Genomic DNA, 21,815 nt, shown 5'->3' on the forward strand with positions numbered 1-21,815 from the left:
TATTAAACTAACAGTATACCTATTCACTTGTAGTATAGTTCATAGTATAGTTGCAGTACAAAATACAACTTAGATCAGGGGTGTCAAACTCAATCACAGAGAGGGCCAACTTTAAAAACTGTGACTATGTCGAGGGCCAAACAGGGTCAACATTTATTAAACACGATAGACAGGATATTGGATAATGTGCAAAAAGAAAACATATTTTATCTTCTTTTATGCACATGTGCCAGAGCCAGATGTTTGGCATCTTTTCTTGGCTGCCAGTTCATTAATGTTTGAGGTTAGGTTCTGTGCTGTGGTAGGAAGCTCTGATAGGGCACATCGCCATGTTCAGATTATATCTCCTCAAGAAAAGACTGAAATTGGAGGTGATTTAAACCTTTTTAAGCTGGAGCCGATCCCAGCTGACATTGGGCGAAGGCAGGGTACACCCTGGACAGGTCGCCAGACTATCACAGGGCTGACACATAAAGACCGACAACCATTCATGCTCACATTCACACCTACGGGCAATTTAAAGTCAACACTTAACCTAACCTGCATGTCTTTGGACTGGGGGAGGAAACCGGAGAACCCGGAGAAAACATGCAAACTCCACACAACCTGCGACCCTCTTGCTGTGAGGTGACAGTGCCAACCACTGCACCATAGGGGTGGAACGTTTCACAAAATTCATGGTGGAGCCGTGGAGCCCATATCTATTTTATATTACTGTGAGAAACATCGCCTTCAAACAACTGGATTGACTCAAGTTTCTCGCCAAAACTTAATTTTACGAGATTACATTTGAACTGAACATGATACAGCGTGTGTATGTAACTGTGGGAAAGCATCAATGCAAAGGAACCGATAATCACAGAGACATGAGATTCCAAGAAATTGGACAATTAAGAACCAGTTCTTTCTCTATTCCCATCCCTAGCATTTTCCCCGTCTGCCAAAGTGGCAGATGGCTGCACATTTTATCCGCAACTGCCAACAATTTACCCGCATTTGTTTTTAGTTCACAGTTGCTTTGGTAATGTAAAGGTATGTTTCCCATACCAATAAGCCCCTTTGGACTGAATTAAACAATAAAACAATCTGAGAGGGATTGTTTTTTAATTCTATTTAACTGCTCAACCTCATGTCCACACTAACGCCATGTGATGAGGTGTCACAAGGGAGCGGTCACAAGCTGAAGAGTTTGGGAAATACCAACAAATGAGGCCAAACATGGTGCTTTAAAGTGGCAGTAGGCAGTATATTTTGGCATCATTGGGCAAAAAGTCCATAATAACCTTTCAGCATATTGTAATCTTCACCTCATCATGGCTCTGTTTTCAGGCTTTAGAAAATCTAGCCCGTGACGGGAGACTTTGACCAATCACAGGTCGTTTCATTGAGAGAGCGTTCCTATTGGCTGTGCTCCGGTCATGTGACCGGAACTTGGCGTTCCTTCACCAGATTTCACGATAGCGACGGCGTCACAAACTTTCTCATTTTACAGCTAAACGTGCACTACAAGATGATTCTGAAAACATTTGATGTGAGAAATAGGCATTAACGTAACATAATATTGATTCATATTTGATCAGCGCTGCCTAGTTTGACCGTTTGGTCAGAGTTCGCAAGTGATTGACAGCTTGCTCTCATAGACGGCAGCTGGACGGCGGACCTCAGATCAGCTCTTAACTGCTTGTTTTCCTCCGGTAAGTGAAATCTTGCAAATGCAGTTCATAGCACCCGGAGGACACCGAGGACACAGATGCAAATTTTTTCAGGTTACCTGTTTCATGCACTACTGCCACGATATAGCGACCGTTTTATAAAAATGACATAGGAAGGGGATCCAAATCTGAATGGCTTGTTGAATCACATGTTTTATGATCTAGGCAGCTTACAATAAACTGACTGGGTTGTCTTATTTCACGGTTTGTGGGTTGGTAGGCACTCCAGATACCCAAATGGATGTGCACAAGCATGTCCCTTTTAAATCTTTTTGGGAAGGTACCTCAGCATAATTCAACTTTCCACTTTCTTTAACTCTCTCACTTTATCCATTAAAGTATTATATATAAAAGGGGAATCTGACTTAAATAACTTAACTTTCAATATTTTTTTTGCTGCTTGCAGGGAATGCATCACACTAAAATGAGTTGGGTCAGAGCTGCTCAGGCAGATAATATGATAATATTGTATGGATGAAATCCAGATCTGTTTGCACAAGACACAGAGCAGTTTGTAGATAATTATACGTTTACTTTGGCAGTTTTTCAAAATCAGTGCAAAGTAAACTAAAACCAAGAAAGGTCAGACAGGTATAAACTAAGGTAAGCTAAGGCGTGTGCTCCACAACAGACAATGTGGTCAAAGAAAGAGGGAAAGGAGGCTGATTTATTACCTATTGGGTGATTAATGAAGGAATGAGAGGCAGGTGGGTGTGGGAGGTGAATCACAGATGAGCTGAGAAAGGGACAGAGTGATTTAGTCTGAGGTCAAGGTGTATAAAAAGTCCCAATTACAAGCTGGGAAAAAAAGATATTAGAATAGCAATATATATTTATTTATTTAATTGCTCTATGTTACCTGAAAAAGAGGAGCCATATCTGAATCGCTTGTTGAATCACATGTTTTTCTGATCTAGACAGCCCACAAAAAACTGACTGGGTTGTCTTATTTCACAGTTTGTGAGACGGTAGGCACTCAAAAGTGAGTGTTTCATGATATGTCCCCTTTAAACCCTGCAAATAATGAAATATACTGACTTTAATAAATTGAATCATTATTTAATCATAAGAAAATGTTTATAAAACACAAATGCCAGTGAGACTTTGTACATTTACATTCAAGCATTAACAACGTAAATACTTGTAAAAATCATGACAATTTGAAATGACAGCAACAGCAAGACAACACATGACAACAACAGTACTAATATTAAATATAATAACACAAAAAAAACATAGTTTGGCAGCAGTTCCATTATTTTTTTGATACTGCTGAAGTCATGAATGATGCCCACCTTCACGTCTGACCTGCAGGTCACCACAGATACACAGTAAATAGTGAAATACACAGTACACCTATAAATGCTACATTTCTTAATGCACTACAGCACCTTAACTCAGTCTTTATCCATGAAGCCTTTTTTTATTAGTTCATCAAAACTTCTGTTTGTCCATCAACTTTAAACCTGGGAGGATGTGGTTGCAATGTATTGTTACCAGGGCAACCAGACGATGCTGTCACAAGTCTGTGAGGCAGACGCTGGAGGACGTCTCAACGTAGACGCAACCTCGGTGTCCTGAACGGGATTGGCCACCTCGCAGATCGATAACGTGGCTCCGGCTCCTCTCAGACTCCGCCGTCTGGAGTCGAGCCTCGCCGAGCACCGAGTCCCACAGCCGACCTCGGCTCCATAACTGCAGCACACAACAAGACGGGATTGACTGTGTGTGTGTGTGTGTGCATATTGTGTGTGTCTGTGCGTGATAGAGGGAATCTGAATGTGTCAAACCTCAATAGAGATGTGTGTGCTGGGGTATCTCCTGTAGAAGATGGCTCTGAGGTTGAACTCAGGGTTACCCTCCGCCTTGAAAACCTGCGTCCTTATGGTGTCATTCTCACACTGAAACTACGGCGTAAACATCTGGAGCTGTGGATTAAATGTATCTTGGTTAAGAGAGCTACATGCACGCAACAAGTGTGCATCCCCAAGTGTGTTTTTCTTGCTTTTTTCTGCCCTCTTCTATGGGTAAAACTGGAGGAGATGTGGTGCCGTGCTACGCCACCTGTCTCTTTGGGAGAGCTGAGTCCTGATGCCCTGCGGAGGTAGACTGTTGTCACTACGGTGGGTTGAGGTAGAAAACACTGGAAGACAGAGGGAGACGGCAAATCCTTCCTCAGTTCCCTACACGGAAAAGATAAAACAAGATTAAATCAACAGAGGTTTGACATGACGGTTTAAAGAGGACTTATGATGCTCATTTTCAAGCATGTACTTGTATTTTGGGTTTCTACTAAAACATGTTTACATGATTTAATATTTAAAAAATGCTTTATTTTTCTCATACCGGCTGTGCTGCAGCACCTCTTTCACCCTCGGTCTTAAACGCTCTGTTTGAGCTCCTACCCCGCCCTCTTGAAAAGCCCAGTAAGGCTCTGATTGGTCAACCGAGCCAAACTCTTCAGACTCTGCTCCAGCTCTGCTCTAACTAGCTTTTGTTTCAGGGCGGGCCCAAACCAGACAGGTATTATGCAAATGTATTACTTGGTGACATCACCGCGTTACGGAAGAAAAGGCGAGACTTAAGCAAGGTGTTTCAGGCAGTTCAGGAGCAGTGTTTCTGTGGGGGAAAGTAACTCTCTTTGGACTTCGGACTTTGTAACTTTGCAGATAAAAAAATATATAACACACTAAAGGAAAGGAAAAAAAGCGCAAAAGCACAATAGGTCCTCTTTAAGAGGAACAGATTCAATTAAATACGAGAGCAAGAAACACAGACTACTGTTACTGTAAAAGTGAGAAGAAATTATCCACATAATAAACAATTCCTTTTTTGGAGTTTCTATATGTATTTTCTGTTTGTGTATTTGTTCCCATTTTATATGTTTTTTGTCTCTTTCCTATCATTTTGGTTTATTCGTTTTTCTTTTTCACAGTAAAACATATTGTAAGAATGCTAGAATTATGAATATCAGCATATGTAAGCAAGTGTAAAATCTACATTATGCACCCTTTACAATAAAGTATACATGTACTGGATGCAAACTTGGAATAAATAAGGATGTCACGTTATGTTGACGTAGTATTTCTTTATACTTTTTTATAAGTATGAGCAGCAACCTTTTCAAACATACACACTGTGACACACCTGAGTCTGATGTGGGAATGGGAGAAGAGGCGTAGGAGGAAGCGTCCTGTAGCGCCTGGTAGGAAGGTGGTGGGCAGCACGACGTAGCGCCCTGGAGTCAGAGTCCCCCTCAGCGTCACACTGCGGGAGTCCATGTAGATGGAGCTGGCCGCCTGTTCCACCACACACTGCACCCGGCTGCAGCGGTTCACCTCCACCTGAGCCACAACAAGACAGCAGGGACATAATTTTTTTTTTGTGAGAGAACTGTAAAAGGTGTGTGTTCACATTTTGGACCGTGAACCGCTCACCTTGAGCACCTCAAAGCCGATAGGCAGGTTCTCTCCTCCTCCATCTTTCCTCCGTATCCTCCTGTCCTCCTGCTGCAGACAGATCAGCACCTCCTCCTCTTTGCCTCTCACCGCAAACATGAACTAAAGTCAGAAAGAAAAATGTAAAAAAATAAAAAATCATGCGCTCATCAAAATACTTTCCACTTCAGTTTTACCTGTGGATTGTGCAGGAAAGTGTCTCTGTGGTTGATGCATCCTCCACATCGACTCCTCTTATCCATCTGTTCCTCCCATCCTCCCACCTCTCCATCATCATCATCTTCCTCTGTCACTTTCTTCACGGCCTTATCTCGCTCATACCTTCCTCCTCTCCCTCCTTCTGCTGCTGACCGAGTCTGGCCTCCTTCCGGTTACCTCGCTGCTGCTTAGACGCTCCAGGTTTGGCGTTCCCCGAGCTCAGCGCGTGGTGGTTGCTGTTGTGGAGGACGGTGAACGGAAGCTTTCCCGGGGAAGTGGGAGCTGGAGCCCAATCCCCGTAGCGGCGTACCTCCCTCCAGTGAGAGCTGGGCCACAGCAGAGCCCCTCTCCACCAGCCGGCACACCACCACGTCTGTGAAGTAGTGGCAGAAATCCTTGAAATCCATCCTGAAAAACAGGAGAACAAATGGACATTTGCATTGAAGAATCAACAAAGATATAAATCAACGCTACAATGCCCACTTTTAATTTTCTTTTTTCCAAACAAATAATAAAGAATCTACCAGAACTCCCCAACGTCTCGAACAACGGAGGCCGTCTTCTCCCTCTCCTGCTCGACTCATCTGTTGCCACTGCTGCGACCTGGAGGGGGCGTTCAAGCACAATAATGTCAAAGGCAGCAGAAGAAAAATAATGCAGAGTTGCAAGGGCCACAACGAACACTGGAAATGACATGTGGAAAGTACAAGTAGCGTTTCAACTTCTGGAAACCTTTATAGGTCCATTTTGGCCATTTTCAGAGTTTCTCAGACTTCCACAACGCGAACGGCAGATGTCCGCTTGTAAAAACAATTCCAACACTATTGTAAAATGTCAGAAATTGTAATTATAAAATGTTGTAAAACGCACGGAACGCTGTTAAACTCTCCCACAGCTCCAGCAAAAGGTATGATGTACTCAGCAGTTGTGGCAGACGAAGCCCTCACCCCTGACTCCAGGCGCCCGTCCAGTCTGTGGTCCCCCACGGGTTCCTCATGCGCACCATGAGAGTCGGGACATCCAGCCCGTCTTCGGCTGCTTCTCCCCCAACCTCACCTTCCTCACCGCTGTGATCCCGTAGGCGTGTCCTCGCACCAGACCACAGTCCATCACCGACTCCACCATCTCCCCCTCTGCTGGCTGAGACATAATAAACTTATCTTAGTCACCACATTTCTAACATCTCTTTTGTTTGAACGCGCTCAAAGATACTCCGCCCTTACCCGTATGGAGCAGGTGATGAGGGCTTTACGTTCATGAGCCTTAGCTAACGTCTGGAAGAACGCCCTCCTCTGGTCGCTGTGCAGGCTGAAGGCCTCCCGATCCAGGCTGAGGGGCTCCGAAACCCCGCCGGTGAAGTCGATCAGCGCCTCTGTGGTGTTTCCTCCCTCCAGGGCCTCGTAGCAGCCGTTTAGCCTGGAGAGTAACCAGATAGATTGACTGAATCATTAACGTCTGCGCCCCTCTTCTCCCTTTCCCCTGTCCCACTCCACAGGTGTTTGTTTGTAGCAGAACCAGAACATTTCTAAATAAAATTGGTGCATCTATTTTGATGCAGTTTCTCAGATGTTAGGGGGTGGATACTAGGTGTTTAGGGTGTTGCTATGGTGGGTGCTTGTGAGTTTAAAATATATAAAGCAAGGGTCCTGAGGAGGGGACGAATCTACAAGATTCCTGGAGCCCTTACTTGGCGTAGGCTTTCTCCAACAGGGCGCTCCAGAACTCTCGCAGTGTGGCCGAGCGGCAGAAAAGCAGCACTCCGTCCCTGCTGACCGGCAGGCGGGTCGTCCACAACAACGTCCATCCAGCGGCCGAGTCGCCAGAACCGGAAATGGAAGATGCCTGCGTACAAGTTCTGATGCTTTGGATTCCACTCCTGGTCCATGTGGTCTGGGATCACCTGAGAGTGGGAGATGAGATGAAACCGTGAAGGAAGGAAGGAAGGAAAAGAAGGAAGCAATAAAGAAAGGACTACAAATACACAACCTTCTTCCACAGAGATGGCTCAGATGCTAAGCAGGATATGGCGGCCACCATCCAGCAGTTACCCAGACTGCCTTGGTGTAAGTCACGAGTGCTGATGCCATCTACAAACAGACGGGGGTCCTTACATATCTCCTGGAGTGTGATCAGAAGAAAGAGACATCAAGTTTCTTTAAGAAAAAAAAGAAAAAGACACATTAAACCATTTTTTTGGCCACTTGGGGGCAGCGAGAATCGATTATTTACACGTAAAGTCATGTTTCTAGTCACCTGACGAATAATATTCACTTTCCTTTTTAGCTCTATTTTGCTCTCCACCCACTTCTGAAGGAAATATCTGGCTGCTAAATGCTACAGTACGTTCGCTAGCTACTCGCTAACTTTGTCTGTCGTTTGATGCTGTACATAGACTGTATATAAGAAGTGGACGTAGTCACCGTGACGTCACCCATTGGTTTGTGGACTGACGTTTTGAAGCCTCGAGTTCGGCATTTTGGCCGTCGCCATTTAGTTTTTTTGGCTGTCACCATCTCTTTTTGCAACCAGAAGTGGCACAAGAGGGTGGCGCTAAGTACAACCGAACGCTGAATAGGACATTTTTAGGTGACCAAAATGTTACAATTAACTTTCATGAACTGAAAACACACTGTGAAAGAGTTAAAGTTGTAAGACGAAAACAGACAACTCCCAGATAGGTCAACGACATGGTAGCGACCTGTCAATCACAGGGTAGCCACGCCCTAAAGCATACCCTGCTTTATGGTCTATTTGATTCTAAATGGGACCATAATTTACTAAATGAACATCACGCTGTATTGAAGAAGACTTGAAACTAGCGATTGAAACTCATGTTTACTGAGGTAATAAATCAAATGAGAAGTAGGCTCATTTTCTCATAGACTTCTATACAATCAGACTTCTTTTTGCAACCAGAGGAGTCCGCCCCCTGCTGGCTGTTAGAAAGAATGCAAGTTTAAAGCACTTCTTCATTGGCTTCACTTTTCAGACCCGGAAGTTGCCCCACTGGTCATAAAACCAAAACAATGAGCTGAAAGACCCTCTGTGGGTCATTTAAACAATGGTTAATATAAAGGTATTGATTATATAGTGGCTTTAAACAAACTCTGGTTGATGAGTGTAGCAGTAATATCACAGTGTTTTGTGAGTGTCAGAGCACTGCTGTGCGGAGGAGACAGATCCTGTCTGCGTTGATTTGTTGATCTCAGTTTGGACAGGGTCCGGTCACAGTAGAGGTGCTGCCGGGACACACATACACACACACACACACACTCTGTCGTCATCATAACCTCTTTAAATGTAACTCCAGACGAGATGTGAACCTTCCTTGTGATGATATCAGCTTCATAACAAGTACGAGGCCACTCGGACTGTAACGGTTAACGGGAAGTTATAGAGTGAGTCGGTGCAGTTTCGGAGCGTGTGTGTGTATGTCAGCAGAGAGAGGCGACAGATGTCACCCTATCATCCGACTCCCTGTTGATACACGCTTAAAATACCTGAGTGGAGCATTAGGAACACAATACCATTAACCCCTTCGCTCCTGGCCTGAATCAACAAAGTAACGGCCAGCAGGGTTTCACATTAAGAGAACTGAAGGTTTGGCTCAAATGAACTTGATGAACTACTGATCAAACTACACACACGTTTCTGAATTAAGAGCTAAAATAGGACAGATTTTATTAAGTACAGTGTGATTCACAGCATCTGCAGGTCTTGAAAAGTCTTAAAAAGCGTTGCATTCCTCAAAAAAGGACTTAAAAAGTGTTAAAACTTAATTCATAACGGTATTTTTGCACCATTTTTTCCTAGCTGCAAAGACGGTAAGATTAGTTATGACTTATTCTTTTTAATTGATTAATCCATCTGCTTTCTGTGACTTATTTGGGTACAGTTCACATTAATTATTGTTATAAACAGCCAGGAAGTACAAAAAAATATGATTTGAATGTCAATAATTTGATATTCTTAATTGATAATTGTAGGCTTTGTTGTCCTTACTGGTTTTCCATCATTCTTTAGTCTATAAATGGCTACAAAATGTAATCTTACATGACATTAAAATGGTCTTCAAAAGTCTGGTGATTAATACAGAAACTAATATTTAGTTTTGTTCCAGCTTTTTGTAGAAAACACTGAGGGGTTTTGTCATGACATCATTAATTGTACCTACATTTGTGTGTTATATTTGACAGAAAATACTTTTGCAAAATTGGGAAAATAGGCTTATTTTGACTCTTTTTGTAGCTTCTATTATGCATTTTTTTACTAAAATACTACTAACATTTTTTATTCTTGGCTGTATAATGACACGTTTTGTTTATACATGCATAATCCATTTCCTAATCCTTGTCCTATTAAATATAGTTTTTTGGACAATAAATAATTTAACCTCCTATTTCACTTCCACCATTAAAGGCCCCTTGGCTTGCTGTGCAACCACAATAAACACCTACACTTCTACACAGCTACAGCCATCTAAAAACATCTGGGCTATTTAAATTGACTGCTTCTTTTTTTAAATAGAGCAGTCCATCGCTCAAGGTCTCACTGCCTGACGCCTCTCCTATAATAGAAAGAGCTTTAATTAACTCTAATCTGATAGAATGCAACATGCTGATGCGGCCACTCCATTTAGATGTGGGAGGAGAGGAGATATATTTGTAAAATAACTCTTTGTTGTTGTTCGAACCGGTTTGAACTGGGATGTCACGCTCACCCTCGGCCTCTTCCAGGTCAGTCCCGGCGGGGGCTGCCTCTTGTAGAAGAGGGACTGGGCGGTAATGGGGAACAGGGGGTCCTTGAAGAGGGCACCTCGACGCAAGCAGGCCCGCCTCAGCTTGTGAAAGCTTTGACCCTGGAAATTGCTCACTCGTTGGGGCATTGTGGCAGGAGAGGAGAGGCTTCGGGAAAGAAGAAGAGGAGAAATGAGACAGTTGGAATATGGAAATGAACATGAAGCAGTATAGGGTTACACTGTCTGCATATATATAAAACATCTTATATCAATTTCAAATTAAAACAACACTGTCCCAAAGTCAAAGACAGTAGATTTACAGGGGACAAACCAGAAACAAAACTGATAGATACTCAAACATCTGTCATAGTCAGAATTTTGCTTGCTTTACTGAAGATTGTCAACTTGTAAACACCCCCAGAAATCTTGAAAGGTCATTTTGTTTTGACCAAATTAGACAAAGGTCACGCCACCACTACTGTCACAGACTGCTACTTTTGTCCGACACAAAGGCAACTGTTGTACTGTGACAAAACATCCTTTGTTTAAAGTGGACCTATTGTGCTTTTGTGCTTTTTTCACTTTCCTTTAGTGTGTTATATTGTTTTTTTTGTGCATGTAAAAGGTATGCAAAGTTACAAAGCCCAAGAAACAGAAACACTGCTCCTGAACTGCCTGAAACACTTTGCTTGAAGTCCCGCCTTTTCTTCTGTAACGTGGTGATGTCACCAAGTAACACATTTGCATAATACCAGCTTAGCGGCTAGTTTGGCACGCCCTCAGATAAAGATAGTTAGAGTGGAGTCTGAAGAGTTTGGTTCAGTTGACCAATCACAACAGAGGGGGCCAGCTGACCAATCAGAGCAGACTGGCCTTTCGGAAGGGGGGAGGAGCTCAAACAGAGCGTTTCAGACAGAGGGTGAAAAGAGGTGCTGCAGCACAGCCGGTATGAGAAAAGTAAAAAAGTTTTTGGAACATTAAAGCATGTAAACATGTTCTAGTAGAAACCCTAAATACACATATGCACCTGAAAATGAGCATGATAGGTCCTCTTTAATACATAACTTGTGAGAATTCATACCTAATCCAAGTGCTCATGGTCCAAATTTAAACACTAATCATCATTGTTTACATAGTTTATCACGAGACACACAGTAAGTGTGCTATTATTAAGCTTAATATGTTTTAAGGCAAACTAATAATATGCCATGATGTAAAATACATCGGCTACATTGACTAAATAATATATCAAGTATAGTTTTTAAAATCTCTCAAACTAAATGAGTTGCTTTCGGTAAAGTACCACTTAAGTGTTCAAAATGTGACATCCTGCACACAAACACAACTTTTTACAATAATTTCGCCAATATTTGTTAAACCCCACTGCAAATGTGAATGTCTGTTGACATCTAAGGTTTACAGAGCCCGTGGCAGAGGAAGCTGGGGGTTCTCCAGGGTCAGTGTGTGTGTGTGTGTTGGGGGGATAGGGTGAGAGCAGCAGTAAGGTAATGGTACCGTTTTAGTAATCAGTGATATGAACTGCTAGGGTCCCTGAGTCAGCAGCTTGTGTATGTCAGCGAGAGTATGCCAGGTGTGTGTGTGTGTGTGTGTGTGCGTGTGTGTGTGTGTGTGTGTGTGTTCGTGGTCGGGGTCAGCTCGCGGTCTTGCCGTGCAGAGAGGAAAAGCAGAGATGAAACCTTGCAGGTGCTTGGGTTTGCAGATACCGCACAGGTCAGTGTCATCAATTATCAGCCAGGTTTTGTTTTCCTTGTATCAGATTTATGCAGAGACGCATAAACACGAGGGGAAACATATGAAGGTAACACTCACTCGTTCACCATACATGATTAATGAACGCGTAATAAATTCATGGCTTATCATGTTTTAATGAAGGCAGCAACCAAATGTAGATATATATCACCAATTCTTTTGGCTCAATATTATTATTTTGATCACTTTAAACTTAATAGACCATCGATTATGAACAATAAGTCACACAGTTAAGTAAAATATGAATTAATATGTCATTTAAATTTGATGTTTTTGGGAGTGTTTTGAACACATCTTGCTGCAATTGTCCAGAAATGTATTTTATTGGATGTTTTTTTATTTGTTGGTTGGGTTTTGTTCATTGCTTTAACTTGTACTGTTGCTGTGTGTTCATTTTTAGTAATTAATGTATTTTTATTCTGTTTGCTGTGTTTTGACGTGTCTGTTTTCACTATATTTCCCATACAGGACAATATAGACTGAACTGAACATTAAATAATAAATATTACAGTACAAACATTCTTATAGGCAGCTTTGTAGTTTGTGTAAGAAGAGAATAATCTTTCTTTGCTGCACAAAGCTCCAGCCTGAGAAGCTTTTATCCATTTAATACTAATTCGTTAATTAATTAATGAATGATTTAACTGCGAGTTAACAATTATAAATTGACTGTACATTCACAACTATAATCAAAGAAACATTTTCTTATAAATTAAACACAAGCTGTTTGCTTTTTAAATAATGATACATTATTTTAAAGCTTTATAATACAAGTTTTACTCCAAACATGATCTAAATGTGCTCTGACAGCATCAGAAAACATTAGACACTATAAATATTATATATAAATATAGACTGATATATTATTGTCTGTTGTTAGTCAGTGTATTAAAAGAGCTGTCATCCCTTTGCCTGTTCCAGTCCTGTCGTGTGAACGCTCACCCTTGAGTTTATATTTTGATTATTAGTGACCTTATTCTCATTTTAGTTATTATTACAGTACATGCATTAGATTGTGATATGTATACAATTTTATAATATGAAATATAGGTAAATTCTTTTACCTTAAAGTCAGACTAGAAGTGAATCCACTTGCTTCCCTGAGATGAAACTATTCCTTGAGCTCAGGCCGAGGATCCCGGACCATGTCCTTCTTTTTGGTCATTCAGGGAATCTTCATCATACAAGCTCTGCTGCGACAAATAGCCAGCATTTCTAATCTCTCTCCTCTTGTTCTTCTCTGTCCCAGAGTCAGCTGTTAAGAGCTGACTGACACTTTCTTCTTCTGTCCTCTGAATCCGTCTGGAGTGTCGGACTCATCTCCTCCGGCTACTTAACTCAGTGTCATCTTAGAGATTTCTTTCACTGGAAATGAAATCAGAAAAATTTAAAGGGAATAAAATGCGAAAAGAAAAAGATGCTGCAGGGTAAAAGTACAGCTTGATGTGAGCCCTGCAAGTTCCCTGACACCATCTCTTATGAGTGTGTGTGTGTGTGTGTATATGTTACAGCCTGATGCATGAGCGTGTGTGTCCATGTGCATACAGCCGTGACACACAGGGCTGGGTGACACTGCTGTAACTTTATCTCCCTCCACACAGACAATAGACAGACATTCACCTCGCTGAGTGACATAACACACACAGTTATAGTCATGCAAGCTTCACACCAGTAACTTTTATAACTGCAGTCACTCTTGAATTTCAGACACTTCAGATGAACACTTTATCCTCTGTGTGCAAACTGTTCTGCAGCTGGACAACATAAACAAATGTGTTTTCTAGGAGTGTGTGTGTGTGTGTGTGTGTGTGTCACACACTCACTTCTGGTTGGTGACTGAGCACATTCTTCTCTTCCTCCCTCTTATCTCACTGTTTTTTCTTTTCTGTCCTCATATTAACCCAGGTCTCTTCTCGTTTTCTGTCTTATCGTTTTGGTCTCTTCTCCTCTTCCCTCCTCTCCTCTCTATCTTCTCGGGGGTATCTGTTGCTGTCGAGTGTGTTTCCCCTGACACCTGAGAAACCAAGAGGCAGACGCCTTCTATTTAATTTTAACCAGCTCACTGACAAATATCAAGTTAATTATCCCCCCCATGTGATCAACCATGAAGCAGCAACTCAGGGCTGATAAACTAGAAAATCTGTTTCAGCTAAAAGCCTTTTTAAAGGACAAAGAAGACAAAGATCCAATAATACATCATGGAAAAACTGTTGACATAGCAACATGTAAATAAAAGTAAATGGCAGTAATGTGAATCAAAACCTTAGAATAGGCTACAGCTGTCTTATTGTACTGTAAGGCTCTGCTTTTATTATAGCCACAGTAAAATATGTGAGAATTTTTCAAAATATATATTTGTTTGATAAATTAGGTATTAATTTATTGCTTTGTATTTGACTGTTTCTAAAATATGGAATTATATTGTATGTCATTATGCCATTGGTTTTATACTTTTGATTAAGTCAATAGGTTGATATAATAAAACATTACTTTTGCATAACTTTATTTTGAAATACTGCAGCTTCTTTTCTCTTCTGTGTAACAGAAAACATATCTTAGATTATAAAATAATTTTTATTTTCACATATTTTGCCAAACTGAAAACTGAACATACAGTAAATATATAGGCCTACTACCTATATTAAGTCATGAATAGCCATGTTTTTATACTTATTAAGTAGGAACATTAAAAACATGTCATATTTTAATGCTGAATATATTAGTATATGTTGCCAGATATATTAAATCTTCTAAATTAACAACACATGTATTTATATATACATATTATATGATATAGACAAAAAATAGTTCTGTTAAATATTTGCATACATTATGATAAATCTATATCAGCATATACATTTTTCTACTACATAGGCTACATGCATATGAATGCAAATCCTGACACATTTCTTGTTTTTCTTTTCATTGACTGGATTTTGTGCAGTTTTATATATGTGCAAATAAATAAATAAATTAGATAAATAAATGTCCGTATAGGCTGTATGCTCTTTATTAAAATATTAGTTCATACATGCCCATATATCAGATTTTTGTAACAATTAATTATGAATCCAGTAAATGTGTGTAAAATAACTCAAAACACAAAAACTGTTGATGAAAATGTTTAGCAATCTTTTGGTGAAACTAAAATAAGAATTAATAGCCAATAAATGTGCTAAATAATAATAAAATAAATAAAATAAATAAATGTGTAACTGACACGTAATATCTATAAAATAAGTGAATGGATGGAGGTAAACCGTTTAATATAATGAAATAAACAATAAATTATGATTTATCTTGTGAAGTGCTAATCATGGTGCTAATGGAGTTTTCTTCTATCGACAATCTTCCCTCAAATCCAACCACCAGGCATCTACTAGTCGTGTCTGTTGAAGCTACTCTACGCATGCGCAGTTCCAAACATGCCTATGTGGCTGCTGAGACATTAAACTATTTATTTATCCTGATGATAGTTTAAGAAACAAACTGTTGCGATGAAACTTTTTATACTGGTTTTCTTTTGTGCATGCTGTTCTGTCACAGCAGAAGAAGACGAGAGACTGCCCAATAAATGCGAAGGTAGGAAGAAGAGGAAAGTTATGATGCTTTGTGTGACCTTGTAACAAGTTAAGTTGTTATGATGCTATTTATGTGACTTTGTAACAAGTTTAGTTATTATGATGCTATTTATGTGACTTTGTAACAAGTTAAGTTGTTATGATGCTATTTATGTGACTTTGTAACAAGTTTAGTTGTTATGATGCTATTTATGTGACTTTGTAACAAGTTAAGTTGTTATGATGCTATTTATGTGACTTTGTAACAAGTTAAGTGTTATGATCTATTTAGTGACTTTGTAACAGTTAAGTTGTTATGATGCTATTTATGTGACTTTGTAACAAGTTTAGTTATGTCCTATTGACTTGTCAAGTAAGTTGTTATGATGCTATTTATGTGACTTTGTAACAAGTTAAGTTGATATGATGCTATTTATGTGACTTTGTAACAGCTGTATGGCATGTGTGTTATTGAGTGTCTGTCTAAACCCTTTGTACATGTGCATAAATATAAAATAGCTTTTAAATGAGTTGTGTTTTCTCTTTCTGTGTGTCAGTGTGTAAGTTTCTGACAGTGGAGCTGCAGGATGCTCTGCAGAGAAGTGGTCGCTCCAAAGAAGTCCTGGAGGTGGGAGAGGTGCTGGACACAGGCAAGAGAAGAAGAAAGATCAAATACAACACCTCGTAAGTTGTTATATCACTTTAATAGGAAGAGAAAAGACACCCTGGAGTCAAGAAATTATAAGTAAATGCTGCTTTACACATTGCATCTGAAACTCTGGCTTGTGTACTGTGTATTTGTTTATTTATTTTGCACAATTTAAGACTATACAACATAACAAAAGAAATTAATGAATAATATACAGTGCAGGAAGAGGCAAAAAAAACACTGGGCTTATCTGAAGCCTCCACCTTTAGAGACAAGATTAATATAAAGAAATAATATGACTACATAATAGTGATAACAAACAATTAGGACAAGATATATATATAATAACAACAATAACAATACAGTAAATATATTAAAAAAGACAAGTATGTGTTGCGTGGAAGTGTATGGTTAGTGTTTGTGAGGAGGATATTGATTAAATATTTATAAAGAGTTCTGGGTAATCGTAACCAAACAACATTGTGAGTGGGAAAAAATTAAATATCCATAAATTGCTTCCCCTAAATGTTATCGAAAATTGACCTTTACTAGTGAGGAATTTAGGAGGATGAAGATCTAGAGTGTATATGTGTGTGTTTAATGCCAGCATGTAAACCTGTATTGTGATTATTACAGAGAAACTCGGCTGACTGAGGCGATGGACGACATATGTGAACGCATCCTGCAGTATAATGTTCATGCAGAGAGGCCTGGCAGCCTCCGATACGCCAAGGTGAGGTTATAATATGTCACATGCATTCTCGTGCTCCACAGGTTTTCATGGTCATTCATGCAGTATTCTACATTAAATCCCCCAAAAGCGTGCTCATTTTTTGCACTCAAACACATTTGTGTATCAAACATGACATCGAGCTGGTTTCGTTATGTGTTGCAGGGTGCCAGTCAGACCATGACGACTCTGAAGAACCTGGTCCACAAAGGAGTCAAAGTGGATTTGGGTCTGCCGTTTGAGCTGTGGGACGAACCCAATGTGGAGGTCTCAGACATGAAGAAACAGGTAGGAGGATGAGTCTGTCTGCCTGCTGTAAATGTTGAAACAATTCAACTTTTCATTTTTTTTTTTTTTATTTAAAAGGTGTTTTATAACCCTGAATAATTTATTTTAAGTAATATCTCAGAAGAGTTGATTAAAATCAGAGGAAAGCTTTTTTAACCCATTCAGTAATTGTAGAAAAATTATCAACGGCTGTACTGGAAACTAGGAACACCCCTTATTAACACTGCATAACATGAAAAATGTTATTAAAATGTTGACCACCTAAACTTGTGTGTGTGTTGTTCAGTGTGAGACGATGCTGGAGCAGTACGAGGAGGTTGTGGAGGACTGGTACTTCCATCATCAGGACCAGCGGCTGGAGAACTTCCTCTGTGAGAAGCACGTCCTCGAGACATCAGAGCAAGGTAGATGACTGACGACGCATGACCCAAAGAAAGTGGCACGAGCTAGTTACACTCCAATTCAGCTTGGGACCACGTTTGCTAAAGTCTCATCCAAATAAAAGTGTGTTTTTTAATTTAAAAACACAGAAAACTCACTGAACATCAGTGAACTCTTCTCTCTGCAGAAAATAAACTATGTAGCTCAAACCTCCTCTCATTTTCTTTTTCTCTCCCTCCCTCAGAATGTATAAAGGAGGCGTGGAAAGGAGACGTGGGGAAAAGAAGGGCAAAGGAGCCGGAAAGGGGCGGCACAGAAAAGGAGGGAAAAACGCACGACGCTGGCGAGCTATGAGGAAAACATTGTCAAAAAAGGGAAATGCAGAAGACAACTGAATAACCTCAATTTTAGCTTTTGGCTGCAAAACTGCAAAGCAATGATGTATTCTTTCTGACATATTACATTTGTGGTACCAAATCATGGTTCAAGAGTTTACATCGGGAGTTATAATCGTGTGAAATGATGCTTTATAGATTTTAACACTGCATTTGTACTGTTATTTTTATATGAATGGTGTCAGCCTTTTTTAATAACGGTCACACCTTTTTAAACACTCAGCTATTTGGATTGAGGTTACCATTACTATTTTAGACCTTTACAGTGTTATATTATATGCACATGCTGTTACACCTCTCCTTATGCCAACATTATATGGCACATATCAGTATTTTTTAACCCAAATTACAGTCTTTAAATGCAATATGTACAGTTTTTCATTGTGAATAAAATGTTTTTTTATAACAATTTCGGATAATTCGTGTTTTTTTCTGCATTTTGCTACAGAAAAATGTCCTAAAATAACATGAAAGCACTTTTTTTCTTTCAGTCAGCCTGTGTGATTGTTACAGTGATGCTGCAGGTCACTAATCAAGGATGATGAGTCTCAGGTGTGTTCCTCTCTGCTCATGTTGACAGCTTCTTTTGACAGCCACATTGAGATCAGAGGAGCAATTTCCAATGCAACACCACAATGCCTCTTACTTCAGTGTACTTTACACTTTATATTCTGTCTAAATTAGTGACAGTTCGCTGCTACACTTATCAAACCGAACCTCTTTTTCTGTCTTTCTCTGAATTGGCTGCCCTTGAAGCGGCAGAATCTGTGCACCATACAAACAAACTTCACTTTGAGGATCACAAGGTCAAGACATTTGTGTTGAAATGTCACGAGGACAGCATCGAGGTGGTGATGAAAGCCTATCTGTTTGACCCCGGCCTGCCTGTGGAGCCCACGCACTTGAGGCTCGGACGTTTCAGTGCTGCACGAGATCACTGCACGGCCAAAGTGTCTGGAAACGGGGAGTACGTCATCAGGGCACCTCTGACTGAGTGTGGGAGTAAAGTGACGGTTGGTGAGCCTCTTGATTATCTAAATACAATGTTGGTTTTACTGTAGAGTGAGCAAATGTTGATATAAAAGCAACAAAACCCAGCTGGCTCATTGTTGCTTAATGCTGCCATCTCGTGGTTTTATATTGATACTGCTTTGTGTGTCTTTAAATCTGTTAGTTCACCCAGAGTGCTGTGCTGTACAACAACCTGCTGCTGTACTCTCCTCCTCCTACGTCACCTAGAGACGTGTTGCAAGCAGAAGGAGCTGCTATTCCAGTCCAGTGTGAATATGGAAGGTGCTTTTACCCAAACAAAATGGTCTCGGATGTTGTGTGTAGTTGGTAGAATAGCAAGCAAATTTTATTTAAACCGAAGAGGGAGATAAAAGACAGAGAACACTACTATACTGTATAAAATAAAGGAAAGTAAGTGTAAAACCATCAAAGTAAAAGTTCTAAAATCAAGAAAAAGGCATGGGAAACAGTGATTTTTAATAGTAATTTGTATTTCTCTACATATATTGTGTTATACATTGTAGCGTTACGTACATACTTTACATGTTACATATCCCTTTATTTAGAAAAAAATTATATTTCTTTATGCTTTTGTATAAGAGCAACTGTAACGTCCCAATTTCTCCCCTGGGGATCAATAAAATATTTCTGAGTCGGCTTCTCTAAGACTTTGCAGCTGGCTTTTCTAGAGCAAAAAATGCCTTAAAGGATAGATTCATACCTTTTCTAGTCCATCGTTAAACCCAAATGCCTGTATGCGGATTGAAATTGAATTCCTCCTCCTGTCTAGAGATCCCTTCTTAATGCTATTTTAATTAATATAGCCCTGGGGGTCAAAACAGACTGAGGTCAGAGGGCATAACGGCTCCTTAAAGCTGGCCAAACCGACACATTTCTATTATTTTCATATTTATGTGTGATTGAGACAATCGACAACACCCCATACTGTGCTGAATAAAGGTGGCCATACATTCACTTATGCATTGAAAAGTAATATTTTACTTTAATTAATTAATTTTCTATGAATTAGGAACTTTATTTGGGTCATTTCTATTATCAATCATTAATTTCCCACTAGTTTCTGGAGTGGAAATGTAAGTGATTATGTTGAAATCCCTCTGCCTTGCAGGAGGTACACAGTGAGCAGCGGGGCCCTGAAACCAACCTGGAGTCCAAAGATCTCCATCCAGTCAACACATCTGGACCTGGACTTCCACCTCAGGCTCATGATGAGTGAGTTGGTTTCAGTCTGGTCGATAAACAATCTCATATTTACTCTAAAAATGACCAATTAAAAAAAATGGGCAATAGAATTGAGGACAATGAGGTCAACCTGTTTCTATGTGTAACCAAACACATTTCTTATCCATGAAAGCCAAATGCTTTTTAAAATCCAAGTTATAGCCCTGCCCCAAAAATGCTCAATTTCACAGAATAAATCTGTGTTAAAAGAGGTGAAGTTATATTTTTTTATATTCCTCAGATGACTGGAGCAGCGAGAGAAAGTCATCCATTTACTTCCTGGGTGACGTGGTCAACATCGAGGCCTCTGTAGATCATCATCACCCTCCTCTTCGTCTGTATGCAGACAGCTGTGTGGCCACTCTGACCTCCGATGTGAACTCTTACCCCAGATACCCCTTCATACACCACCGGGGGTGAGTCCTTAATGTCTACAGTGGTTCCTGTAATTAATTTTCCAAATGAAAACTACTTCCTTTTGCGCATTGTGGTGGCCCACACTGCCGCCATAAATCTGTCGAGTCTCTGCATCCCATTCTTATTAAATGCACCCCAATTACTGGTTAAATCTGATAAGGATATGTCTGCTCTTTGCAGATGTTTTGCAGACTCACAGCTGGACGGCTCCAGCTCCCGTTTCCTGCCCAGAGTCCAGGACCAACTCCTCCAGATTCAGCTGGAACCTTTCCTCTTCCACCAGGACCACAGGCACTCTGTCAGCACTGGTTTCACATGTTTTTTTATTCATATGTCTAGAGTATAAAGAAAACTGCCTCAGTGTGTGTGTCATACTGTCTCCTGCAGATTTATATAACATGTAACCTGGAAGCAGAGCCCATTTCACACAAGGACCCAGTGAAAAAGGCTTGTTCTTTCATGAGTGGGAGGTCAGTTTTAATTCACTGTTTTATCCCTCTTCTTTTGTGTCCACCATGAAGAAAAAGAAATGCTGGATTTATTCTCAAAAACATGTGACATATAAAAATATATATAATCACAAATCATCTGTATCCGTCAGGTGGAGGTCAGTGGATGGTGATGACCGTGTCTGTGAGAGCTGCAGCAGCATTAAAGAGACAAATCACAGCAGCGGTGTCAAGTCCAACCACAAGAGGGCGCTGAGGAGCAAAACAAGGCGCAGACAAACTGGTATTGCATCTTGTACTACTCAAACTGTGTTCAATACTGAATACTGTTTATATTTTTTTTAAAAAACACACAGTTTGTAATTCTTAATATGATCAACTGATTAAATTAACTCTGATTTTCTGTCCTTGCAGAGCTGCACGGGGAAACCAGTTTGGGTCCAATAATATTTCTCCCTTTAATGCGAACTACAGTGGGAAAACACAAACATCTGTATTAAAGTGACTGAATTTAATAAAAAATGTTTAAGCACCTGTGACATGTAAGAAAAACTTCATTGCTCACCATTCACCATTTACAAAAAGATAAAATATAAATAAATTCTGAAATAATAATAATAATAATAATAATAATAATAATAATAATAATAATAATAATAGACTGAATTTAAACAAATAAATAATGACAATATTATAATAAAAAATAGTATTATTATTTCATGATTTATTTATATTTTATTATTCTTATTAATAAGAATAAGAATAATAAGAATAAATGTTATTTAGACAGCATTTTTAAAAAACACAGTTTCAAAGT

General features: G+C 39.9%; 2 protein-coding genes and 1 pseudogene across 3 annotated transcripts; 2 read left to right on the forward strand and 1 right to left on the reverse strand.

Moving 5' to 3' along the window:
- Positions 1 to 2,449: 2,449 nt before the first annotated feature.
- Positions 2,450 to 13,880, reverse strand: LOC119481522 (annotated as a pseudogene).
- On the forward strand, positions 8,534 to 21,537 carry LOC119481524 (zona pellucida sperm-binding protein 3-like). Of its 2 annotated transcripts, XM_037758572.1 has the most exons (9): positions 8,534 to 8,558; positions 18,677 to 18,892; positions 19,054 to 19,172; positions 20,020 to 20,123; positions 20,374 to 20,548; positions 20,730 to 20,847; positions 20,937 to 21,019; positions 21,151 to 21,281; positions 21,413 to 21,537. In XM_037758572.1, the coding sequence occupies exons 2-9, from the start codon at positions 18,734 to 18,736 to the stop codon at positions 21,496 to 21,498; spliced, it is 975 nt and encodes a 324-aa protein (XP_037614500.1). In that variant the 5' UTR covers positions 8,534 to 8,558; positions 18,677 to 18,733; the 3' UTR covers positions 21,499 to 21,537. The 2 variants fall into 2 exon arrangements, with proteins under 2 accessions (XP_037614500.1, XP_037614499.1); XM_037758571.1 differs by lacking the exon at positions 8,534 to 8,558 and having other exon boundaries at positions 18,441 to 18,892.
- cnpy4 (canopy FGF signaling regulator 4) lies at positions 15,233 to 18,124 on the forward strand. The gene is made up of 6 exons (XM_037758573.1): positions 15,233 to 15,458; positions 15,994 to 16,120; positions 16,722 to 16,818; positions 16,981 to 17,103; positions 17,390 to 17,507; positions 17,729 to 18,124. Exons 1-6 carry the CDS (start codon positions 15,374 to 15,376, stop codon positions 17,836 to 17,838), a joined length of 660 nt encoding a protein of 219 aa, XP_037614501.1. The 5' UTR covers positions 15,233 to 15,373; the 3' UTR covers positions 17,839 to 18,124.
- Positions 21,538 to 21,815: the final 278 nt, after the last annotated feature.

The sequence above is a fragment of the Sebastes umbrosus genome, chromosome 22 (assembly GCF_015220745.1).
Source record: "Sebastes umbrosus isolate fSebUmb1 chromosome 22, fSebUmb1.pri, whole genome shotgun sequence".
Classification (NCBI taxonomy): Eukaryota; Metazoa; Chordata; class Actinopteri; order Perciformes; family Sebastidae; genus Sebastes; species Sebastes umbrosus.

Excerpts from the sequence above, each read along its gene's own strand:
- cnpy4 (XM_037758573.1), top strand. The coding sequence starts at position 15,374 with ATGAAACTTTTTATACTGGTTTTCTTTTGTGCATGCTGTTCTGTCACA. Across the intron at positions 15,459-15,993 it reads ACTGCCCAATAAATGCGAAG|TGTGTAAGTTTCTGACAGTG; the intron begins GTAGGAAGAAGA and ends TCTGTGTGTCAG. Across the intron at positions 16,819-16,980 it reads GCAGCCTCCGATACGCCAAG|GGTGCCAGTCAGACCATGAC; the intron begins GTGAGGTTATAA and ends TATGTGTTGCAG.
- LOC119481524 (XM_037758571.1), top strand. The coding sequence starts at position 18,515 with ATGCCTCTTACTTCAGTGTACTTTACACTTTATATTCTGTCTAAATTA. Across the intron at positions 21,020-21,150 it reads TGTTCTTTCATGAGTGGGAG|GTGGAGGTCAGTGGATGGTG; the intron begins GTCAGTTTTAAT and ends TGTATCCGTCAG. Across the intron at positions 21,282-21,412 it reads AACAAGGCGCAGACAAACTG|AGCTGCACGGGGAAACCAGT; the intron begins GTATTGCATCTT and ends CTGTCCTTGCAG.